The 11657-nt window shown below is 38.3% G+C and overlaps 1 protein-coding gene across 1 annotated transcript in view; it reads right to left on the reverse strand.

Moving 5' to 3' along the window:
• Window positions 1–287: 287 nt before the first annotated feature.
• LOC137654630 (gametocyte-specific factor 1 homolog) overlaps window positions 288–11657 on the reverse strand; it is a 40198-nt gene continuing 28828 nt past the window's right edge. The window contains exons 4-5 of the mRNA XM_068388430.1: window positions 819–905; window positions 288–537 (exon numbers count right to left, since the gene is read on the reverse strand). Of these exons, the coding sequence (XP_068244531.1) occupies window positions 303–537; window positions 819–905 (322 nt within the window). The 3' untranslated portion in view covers window positions 288–302. The remainder of the gene's footprint in view (window positions 538–818; window positions 906–11657) is intronic.

Genomic DNA, 11657 nt, shown 5'->3' on the forward strand with positions numbered 1-11657 from the left:
AGAAGTGTGGATCTGAAATGCAAATTGAAGAAAACTGACTAAAGCTGTTGAGCCTGACCATTTGCATTATGCATACTGTGTAGGAAACATGAAAAGTTAAGAGGTGTGGAAATACTAAAAAGTAGTATAAAGGTTAGCATAGGTAAAAGGATAGATCAGAATGATCGCAAACGTTTGGTCAGGTGGAATGATCGAAAGTTAGATTGGGAAGTGTGTATATTCCTAAAGTGTTAGGAAAAAAGTTAACAAGACAAGAGGGCACTGGATAAATTGTTTGGAAAAGTACTAGAATATAAGGGGTCTTAATATACCTTCAAAGCGAAATTCCCTGAGATAACTGGAAAAACAAGTAATGCTACACACGTCATCAATAAAATTAGTTTCTTGTCCATGTTCATTATTTTACTTCCAAAATTCACTGAGTGCCATAGTAATATATATAGAAACTTACCACTTTGCTGTGACACCTTAAAGTTTGTACTATTTTCAAGTGCTATGCCATTTGAAGATTCGTGGTTGATCAAGTGATTGATGGGCCTGTAAAATTTTTTAATTGTTTAGATAAACCTTACATAATTAAGTAATAACTTTATAAGAAATGTTTCACTGTTGATTAACATGTGAACTGAACATAACAAGAATTGATTTAAAAATTTTACAAACTAGTAAGAGAATGGGGCAAAAAAAATTGCTACTTTATTAATGCCTAAAATCTAGGCAAAAATCTTATAATTCAACAAATAACTGCAATATAATTTTTTATCAATTTTTCTATAAAAGGATACATTTAATAGATTAGGAATTAATTTATACATTACCTGCCTTCCCTTATGCACTGCACCCGTTCTATCTCTCTCTCCCGCCACTCTCGCCTTGCTGCTTTTCCCATGCCTGGTGGTGGTGGCCTAATAGATACAAAAAATTGAAAGTACAATATAAAGATAAATAGATATAAATATTTAGACCATATAGCCTCACACAAAAACCTCGCATTCAGTGACACATATTTGCACAAAATGAATGATGAAAGAGGTGGAACAATAAGATAGAAGAATTTAAGCAGTGACACAAAGATAACTAGTTTAAAAAGTAAGTTCAACTAAGGACTGAAGGGACAATATAGATACATATTAGTAGTAAAGAACTCCCTTGTCATATCGCGGTTCCCTTACTGCTCTCTCAGTACAGCATGGATTTAAAAATATATGTAAATATATAGAGGGGACTCTTTTGTACATCAGTCTAGTCAGAATTCTTTTTTTAGATTTTAATATTTTTTTTTTTTTTTTTTTGTTAAAATGGGAGTTTTGATAAAAGACTTGAACAGGAAACCCACTAAAACAAATACCAAAGACATATTGTCTTCCCTGCTCTAGGGTCAGCATATCAACAGGCAAAGCACGGACTCAATGTGCGAGACACCTTAGAGTTCAGGTACTCTTGAACATTCAATGATGAAAACCGTCTGCTACGGGAGACGTCATTACGACATAGCCAAATTAATCAATGCTACGGCTGAGAACCAGTCTACCTGGACAACAACTTGCAGCCAGTTGCCTACTACCTTTTCTAAGTGAGAATCTATTGTCCCACTCCCAAGCACAAAGCTCAGGTGGAAGAAGGGTCCTGGAATTCACACAGCACCTTCCAAAACCAGGTTTTTCCTTTGTCAAAAGCCCTTTTTTAGAGTTTATGTGCTGTGTGGTCTTCAAGAACTAGTAACAGAGTAATAATGAAAAGACTAGTCCACTATGAAGGTCAACAGTACCACCAATCAATAACTTATAATTGCTGTGCTACACGTTTGTACTGTATAGAAGAGGAAAAGTAACGAATCTGACTATCAACCCTTAAGGGATGGCTCTGAACAACACCAGATGCCTGTCATAACACTTCCGTAAAGCTCTGGATGTCCTGAAATTGTATAGTAGGTCCTCAGGTTACGAACAATATCAGTTCTTACGATGCGTAAGGAAGTTAATTTTAGTCGTAAGTCAGATTTATATAGAGTATATATCATACTCAATGTACATACTGTACACAAAAAGTGTACGAACATATACTATATATGTTTAATATACTGAGAAGGATTAATGAGGTAGAATCATTTAAGTTTTTAGGAACTATGATCTCCAATACAGGGTCTTTAGAATTAGAGTTTTGTGAAACAGATAATGGCTAGGTTAAGTAAAATTTAGAAATCAAAAAGATGATAAATCATTTACTGAGATTCGTGTTATTTTTATAGGCATGAGTTATGGTATGACAATGAAACAATCTCCAATAGATTTAGTAGATTTGAGAACAAAGCCCTCAGAAGGATATTGGGAGTTAAAATGTCAAGACAGGATTAGAAATGGAACTATAAGAGAAATTACTCAAGTTCCATATGTGGATGAGATCATGATGAGGGGTAGATGGAGATGGTTTAGTTCAACAAACATTCAGCTGGGCTCCACAAAACACTACTGTAGAAGAGTTGGAAGACCCAGACCTATACGGCTTAGAAATATGAAGCGCAAAGTAAATGATGAATGGAGAAGTATTGAATTAAAAGCTCAAGATAGAGACGACTGGCGAAATCTAACCTAGGCCTTTGCGTCAATAGGAAGGAGGAGGAGACAACAATGATGAAGAAAAATAGAAAACAATACCTTACCATTCATAAACTAGTGTGCCCTAAACATACAAATCCCTTTCTGAGTGGAGATAACCTGTGATGAAAGGGTTTGTGTATCATCAGGACTAGCAAAGCTGTACTAGTGCCATCCATACTAGGTTAGTTTGCTGTAGGTAATCAGATTAAAGTCTGCCACCATCCCCAATCTGCAATGGCCAGCATAGTAATGAAAACTGGCCAAAACCCAGACAAATATAGTTTGGTAACACGAGATGTCCGATGCAACACGAGTTGAACTTCCGGTCTAAGAGGAGGAGCGAGAGTTCGAGAGGTAAATATGACTAAGCTTACTAACAAATAAATTATAGTTTTTAAAGTAGTACCAAGAAATTAATCTAATTTCACTAATAAATGTACATTCATAGTTGTAAAATGATATTTTCAACTTAAAATAAATTTTTGAATATACTTACCCGGTGAATATATATATAGCTTACGTCTCCGACGGTCGACAGATTCCAAAAACTCGCGAGCGATCGCCATGATGGCTGCCGGGTGTGCCCACCAGCGCCGACTATCGGCCAGATACCGCATATACTTCTCCAGGAATTCAGTTCTTCTCAGTCCGTAGGGTATCTATCGGGGAGGAAGGGAGGGCCTTTAATTATATATATTCACCGGGTAAGTATATTCAAAAATTTATTTTAAATTGAAAATATAATTTTTAAATATTAAACTTAGCCGGTGAATATATATATAGCTGATTCACACCCATGGTGGAGGGTAGAGACCAGTATTAAAACAAAGGCGTATATGCTCAAGAGTTTTTGACAAATATTCAAAAAACAAACTTAAGTATAGGTACCTGATAAGGAAGCTGACTCTGATGAATACTCTGACTCATTAGTCCGCTATCCTTACGAAGCCCAGCGATCCTCTCAGGATGCTGAAAGACTTCTAGGAGCTGTTATAATCAGGGTGAACACCCCTATAACAGGACCTCATCAATACCCTTGATCTGGGCGCTCTCAAGAAACAAGTTTGACCGCCCGCCAAATCAAAAGATTGCGGAAGACTTCTTAAGTCTCCACGTACAACCCAAAAAATTAAAAGTTTCAAGAGAAGAAAAAGGATATTGGGATTAAGGGAATGTAGTGGTAGAACCTTCACCCACTACTGCACTCGCTGCTACGAATGGTCCCAACATGTAGCAGTCCTCATAAAGAGTCTGGACATTTTTTAAATACTGTGAAGCGAACACAGATTTACTCCTCCAAAAGGTTGCGTCCATAATGCTTCTAAGGGATCTATTTTGTTTGAATGCTACTGAAGTTGCCACCGCTCTAACTTCATTATCACTTAAATGAGAGTGAGCCTCTCTAATTAAAAGTCTAATAAAATATGACAACGCATTTTTCGACATCGGCAAGGTGGTCTTTTTTAACCGAACACCATAAAGCCTCTGAAATGCCTCGCAGCGTTTTGGTTCTATTCAAATAAAATTTAAGAGCTCTTACAGGGCACAGGACTCTTTCAATTTCGTTCCCAACAACTTCAGATAGACTGGGAAGTTCAAACGACTTAGGCCATGGACGAGATGGCCGTTCTCTTTTGGCTAAAAAACCAAGTTGAAGCGAGCATACTGCTTTATTAGAACAGAAGCCGATATTTATGCTGAAGGCATATACTTCACTAACTCTTTGCGGTAGCCATGCTCACTAAAAAGAGAGTTTTGAGTGTAAGATCTTTGAGTGATGTTGAATTCAACGGCTCAAACCTTTCAGACATAAGGAACTAAAGGACCACATCCAAATACCAAGCAGGAGTAGTGATCCGACGCTCCTTGGAAGTCTCAAAAGACTTGAGAAGGTCTAGAAGATCTTTATTATCAGACAGATCTAAATTTCTATGTCTAAAAACTGAAGCTAAAATGCTTCTGTAGCCTTTAATAGTTGAGGCAGAAAAGATGCGATCATTTCTGAGATAAAGTAGAAAGTCTGCAATCTGTGCTACAGTGGTATTGGAAGAGGAAATAGAGGAGGACTTGTACCAGTCTCTAAATACCTCCCATTTGGATTGGTATATCCTGATGGTAGAGGACCTTCTAGCTCTTGCGATCGCTCTAGCTGCCTCCTTCGAAAACCCACGAGCTCTAGTGTGTCTTTCGATAGAATGAAGGCAGTTAGACGAAGCGCGAGGAGACTTTGATGAAATCTTTTTACAAGAGGCTGACGCAGGAGATCCATTCGTGACGGTAAACTTCTTGGAATGTCCACCAGCCATAGAAGAACCTCTGTGAACCATTCTCTCGACGGCAAGAGGGGAGCAACCAACGTCAACCTGGTCCCTTCATGAGAAGCGAACTTCTGAAGAACCTTGTCTAGGATCTTGAATGGTGGGAAGGCATAGATGTCTAGGTCAGACCAGTCCAGCAGGAAAGCGTCTATGTGGGCTGCCTCTGGATCTGGAACTGGAGAGCAGTAAGTTGGGAGCCTCTTTGTCAGTGAAGTCACAAAAAGATCTATGGTGGGTTGACCCCATGTCATCCATAGCTTCTCGCACACAGTCTTGTGCAACATCCACTCCATGGAGATGACTTGTCCTCTTCTGCTGAGGAAGTCCGCTAAGACATTCATTTCTCCTTGCACGAATCTCATCAAAAGAGAGATGTTTCTTGCCTTAAATGGAGTTTCTTCTGATCCGTGGACCAAAGAACCGAGCATTCCAGACTGTCCAGTGGCGCTCCCCAACCCAAATCCGATGTATCTGAATACAACACATGGTTTGGGTTCTTGATCGCAAGAGAAAGACCTTCTCGAAGTCTGACGTTGCTGTCCCACCAAGTCAGACATGTCTTGACTGAGTTGGAGATTGGGATCGAGATACTCTTTAAGCCCTTCTCCTTGTTCCAATGGTTTAGGTGAAATTGGAGAGGGCAAAGGTCGAGTCTCCCCAGAGAGATAAACTGCTCCAGCGATGAAAGAGTTCCCACGAGGCTCGTTCAAACTCTTACAGGGCAACTGTTTTTCTCTTGCAAGTGACGGACTTTTAACAGAGCTTGTTCCATTCTTGTGGGAGACGAAAAGGCCCGAAAAATTCGACACTGTATCTCCATCCCCAAATAAAGAATAGTCTGGGATGGAGTAAGTTACGACTTCTCTACGTTCACTATGAGACCTAGCTCCTTGGTTAGGTCTAATGTCCATTTGAGGTTCTCCAGACAGCGATTTAATGACGACGCCCTGATTAGCCAGTCGTCAAAATAAAGGGAGGCTCTGATCCCTGACAAATGTAGAAAGCTTGCTACATTTTGCATGAGCCTTGTAAAAATAAGAGGAGCAGGACTGAGGCCGAAGCACAGTGCTCGAAATTGGTACACTACTTTCCCGTCCACAAACCTCAGATATTGTTGAAAGTTTGGATGAATCAGGATGTGGAAGTATGCATCCTGAAGGTCGAGAGAGAGACCATCCAGTCGCCTTCCCTTACTGCTGCCAAGACAGATTTGGTAGTCTTCATCGTGAACTTTGTCTTGACAATGAACACATTGAGTGCACTTACATCTTAAGTACTCCTGCAGTGAACGTGGCTGCCAGTTCATTGGAGCCATCCCTTATGGCCTTGTTCATGCATGACATAATTTGTACAGCAAAACATTGTCCGCTGGAGAGACCACCTTACTTACCCTGGAAAGGTATGATGGGTCGTACGCGACCCCTACAGCATTTTCAAAACCTGTTTTTTCCCCATAAATCACCAGCTGTCTCGAATATAGAAGTGATCGACCTGCAAGGGGTGACTAGTCTACATGCCATTGTCTGCTTTAGGACTGATTTTCGTCTAACTTCCCTCCTTCCCCGTTTTTTTACCCCCCCAGGGATCGACCTCGACCCTGACAAACCTTTATAGGGGTAAGTGATCAAACAGCAAAGTTATTACATAATTATAAATTGTCGAACAGTGTTGATACTTGTTTGGTTCTTTATAGTTGGAAAGTGTGGGTGGATGGTGTGTCTACCACTTGCATGACATTGGTTTTGGCTTAGATGCCATATATTGCCATGAGGTCCATTTTCCCTCAAATGCTAATTTCTGAATTTTTTTTATTTTTTGCAAATTGGATTTTTTTCTATTTATTTTGAATTTATCTTCGATAATGGCCAGCAGGCAGTATTCCCTCGGCATGGATGTCATCAACACACTTCTAATGGAGTTAAAAAGATATGTTGATGATAATATGGAGCTTGCAACCCCATTCTTCATTTCAAGTGGTAGATTGGGCTGTAAGAGTTGTTGCGGTCTGCGGCCATTTTGTTGACATACCCGAAAGGTAAGTTGGCATATCTATATATATTCTTGTTCTGTATAGAATTCGTGATATTTTGGTATATTTTAATGCATAAATATCATATTTCATAGGAGATACAATGATTTTCATAAGAAATTTACATTGTGAAACTAGGCCGTCAAAAAATGACCTTAAGATTTCGCCCCTGTTATAACAGTAAATTACATCTTAGTGCACATTTTATTATGTATTTCTGTTCTAGGATAATATGAGTTTATTCTATAAAAAAAAAATTAGCCTCTTTCTATTTCATTTGGGTACCCAAAAAAATTCATGAAATTTGGACAAATTTTTTTGGACAAAAAAAGTTACCCCTTTTTTCTCATTTCAGATCTTGACTTCTATGGGTCCAACTCATTTCCAGCAATTACACGCTGTTGCTTTGCTATCTAAGAAGGTGTCCCTAAAGGGATTTATGTGTATATGTATATTTCTATTTTTTGTGAATATTTACGTCATGCTCTCCAGAAGTTTCAGCCAATAATTTCTACAAATAATGAATATAAAGCGGTCTTGAAATGATGACGTTATCTTACTGCATCGTCAGCATGACTGAGTTTGACAGAATCGTCTTTGCGTGTTTAGTTTTGCATGTACATAGCGATTTTTTCACTCGCATTTCAAAATCTTCTACGTCTGGCAAAGATGGAAGGCATTGGTAGAGGGTAGGAGAACGCAAACTACAATCTACGAGAAGACCAACAAGTTTCAAAGATGTATAGGAGTTATGATGCATGTGTGTTTGTTCACTTGCAGTTCGTATGTATATTGTGTTTTCGCAACGTCCTCGTGAACTATGTAGCAAGGCCACACTAAGGTCAAAGAAAGAACAAAAAGCAAGCAGAGAGCAGCAAAAACAAACCAAGAAGAGAGGGAAACATGTACAAGAGTACAAAGCTGGACCATTCTAACTAAAACTCTGGCAACAATGAGAGGGCGCTGACAACTGATGACACCCTCACACCAATTGTATTAGTAAACTTGTGATTTAAATACCTCATTTAACCTGTTAAGCATCACCCACGTGATAAACCGTTCACCACGATCTACTCGGTACTGCCTTCAACTGCATATTCCGTTCATGACTTTAATTGCCTTTTTCAAGCCGTCAGTCTCGTGATATTACGTTTACTCGTATAGTAAGTATAGGATCATCACTTGGCAACACTCTCAGCATATGGGGGCTGTAAATAGAAACTTTTATGATGTCTGGCAACTATTTTTCTGAAGGTAGCTTGATGTTAGAAAACTGGTTTCCTATCAGTGCGCTTCGGGCGTTCATGCGGAAGTGGTTGTTTGTTGTTCCTTTTGTAATGAACGGTCTAAAGAGGAAGGTTATTTCTTTAGATGAAATAAATGATATTCTTGTTGAGGAATTTGATAATGATAACCTGTTTGATAATGAGAGCACTAGTTTTGAATCCTCCAGTGATGAGTATATTGAAGAAACAAAGTTTTCTTTCGATGCCGAAAGCGAAAATGACTTCTCATTACCGAATGACTGGACAACGAGATTTCACAAAACTATATAGGAAAGGAAACGCCGACACACAAAAAAAAAAAGAGAGAGAGAGAGAGAGAGAGAGAGAGAGAGAGAGAGAGAGGAGAGAGAGAGAGAGAGAGAGAGAGAGAGAAGAGAGAGAGAGAGAGAGAGAGAGAGAGAGAGAGAGAGAGAGAGAGAGAGAGAGAGAGAGAGAGAGAGAGAGAGAGAGAGAGAGAGAGACTTGTCCCTTTGCTTTTGTTGCTTATCCAGGCGTAAGATTTACGATTGAAGATAGAAAGAACCCATTAGAATATTCAGTATTATGTAGCAATTTGACGTGAAATAATAGTAGTATTATTTGTTTTTTTTTACTCTACCATGTAATTAATATCCCTACTTTTAACTATGAATACGAATTATAAGCATAAAGAAATGATACTAACTTTGAAAAATTATCATTAGTGAAATGACCGCTCAGGGCAAAAAAAGCGTGACGGTACGTTAGCGCCAACCTGGTCCAGGGGGGACGCTTAACAGGTTAAGAAGCCTTCATGTAGGAATAAACAATAAAAGTACAAAGTAAGGTTATCATGATAATGGTTTTTTTATTTTTCTAAGAAAAAAGTGAAAATTTTTAGCAAATCTTTGGAAAATCATAAGTCAAAAACATTTACGGTACATTTTTCTCATTTATTGTTCAATTTTAGAGAGAAAGATATTGAAAAGGAATAAAAATTCCACAATTTTGTGTGATAGAATTTTGATTTTCCTTTTTCTTTTTTCTCTTTTTTCGTGATTATTTTGCATCTAGACAAAAAAAAATTAAGAAAAAATTCATTAAAAAAAAGAAAAGGAAAATTGAAAATCTGTCACACAGAATTATTCGGTTTATAAAGAAGTATAATTTTCAATACAACTGATGTCATATTAGTAGAGAAAAATGTACTTAAATTTCTTTTTAAAAATCCTGATTTTTGCTAATAAATCAAAGTTTTTGATCAAATATCTTGAAACTTTTATATGCTGAAGGTGTTGTGTGTCTAAAACATATAAAAATGGTGTAATTTGAATTAGAAAAAAAAAAATGCAGGACATAGTGGATGGTCCCCTTAACTGGTCTCCGCTACGGCAAGTAATTCATAGTATTAACAAACCAAACATCATTGCTCAAAACCAAGTTATGCTGACTTTAAAGTACACACCTTATGAGAGCCTATTCGTAATAATGATTCGTCATAATTCACTACCATAGTAATCCAAGGACTATTAATAAAGAATGCTGGTGAAGAAAATTCTTCTCACATCATGAGTTTTAGAGATGAAGACAGAATCAGTATTTTTAATTAGGAAGATCATCAAAACATGGATAGCACTTGTTGTGAGGGACTTATTAGTCTAGGTTTTTTGAAACCAGCTACCTTCTGAGGGTGTGGATCCCTATAAATTCAGTTGCATGGTAATCATTATCCAGAGGTTAAAACCTCCCAACCCTCAAGAGCCAAAATGTAATGCAGATCTCATCTCTTTAGATACTTTCGGTTTTTGGCTAAGATGAGGCAGGCCAGGGTCAAAATTAGAAGACTACCTGGGATATGGTAATTAACTCCTGGTCCCTCGGACAGGCAGCCAGTTCAACTCTTGCTCCCAAGACTAAAACTATTAAAAATATGGCTTTTTAAAGTTTTTTAATGGAGTTGGAGGAATTATTTAACTTAGCCAAAAACTCAAGAATCCTATCCAGACCAAGAGACAATATGACTTGGTAGATATGGTCTATGCAATGCAATAGACTGGGTGACCTTAGGAAACATGTCAAATTTTAGATCCGCATCAAATGCATACTTCGAGATGTTCCCTTAATGCCAATTATACAACAAGATAATTGAAGGCTGGAGCTTCCTATCCTCAAAGAGGTGGACCAGAAAGGAAGCCAAATAGTACTGGGTTATCTGACGAGGTGATTTATTCCTTACAAAAGCCATCCAAGTTTCCACACAAATTGGTAAGGTCTAGAAGATGAAGACCTCTTGAAGCTCATCAAATAATTCATATTGTGGGCTGAAAAATTATTCTAAAAAATACAGGAGAAAACCGTAACATGAAGATTCTTGATCAGAACGGAGGAAGCAAAGGCACAGTAATCAGACTTCATACTTTGATACACCTGTGCAGACCAAAGAGGGGGCAGTCTTGGCTTAAAGATGCTGAAGCACAGGCCGTTTGGCCAAGGTGAAGCTATTAGCACAGCTGACTCTGAAATTTCCAGAATGATATTCAAAGACTTCGGAATCAAACTCGGTGGAGCAAACAGATAGATTGATGACCATTTGTTCCATATTGATTCAAGAGCATCCCTTGCCACTACTTGAGAGCCCACATTCAGGGCTACATATACTGTAGTGGAAGTCGATGATTTTCTTTTGTCGCAAACAGGTCTATTTGGAGATCCAAAACAAACTCCATTATCTTTAAAGAAAAGAACTTTGTCCAAGGTCCATTCTGTATGCAGGATGTCAGTCTGGATAGTGAACCAGACAGAAGGAATGACGAGAGGAACATCTCTCCCCTCAAGGAACTTTATAAAGGGAAGAGTCACTGCATGGAGAGAATTCTCGAGCAGGACTACCCCCATTTTGAAGTAACCGACAGCTACTTGGTTATCTACAAAAATCTTTATATGGCAGTTCCTTTGCTGAACAGTCTCTCTTCAATGTTAAGAAGAATGTCTTTAGTTCCAACATATGTGAAATGCTGCAAACTGAGGAGGCCATCTTCCGAATACAAAATAGCCTCTGAATGACCTCCCAAACCCCACTGGTATGCATCTATATGAAGGACCATGGAAATCAGGGGAGGGACCAATGGAACCGACGTGAAAAGTAATTACATGATGTACATGGCCTGAAAATTCTTTCAACAACTGGGCAAATAATCTGAAAGGTTTAGAAACCCCTTTCATGCTGCTCATCTCCACACCTAATTGAAATCTTTCAATATGGTCTTCAACATTGGGTTGACTATTGGGGTAACTAAAATAGCCCAAAATCATTTCTAGTTGCTGCCTGGTGGAAAAGCAGTATGAAAGAAAGAATCTGACCTTGCTTAGATTTCTTTCTTGAGATGTTTTTGTTACGTTTAGTGCGGTTTCACCATATTCCATTGAAGATTTAGTCACTGAAATACCATCCTTGACCTTAGACCTAATT

This window comes from Palaemon carinicauda, chromosome 15, assembly GCF_036898095.1.
Source record: "Palaemon carinicauda isolate YSFRI2023 chromosome 15, ASM3689809v2, whole genome shotgun sequence".
Classification (NCBI taxonomy): domain Eukaryota; kingdom Metazoa; phylum Arthropoda; class Malacostraca; order Decapoda; family Palaemonidae; genus Palaemon; species Palaemon carinicauda.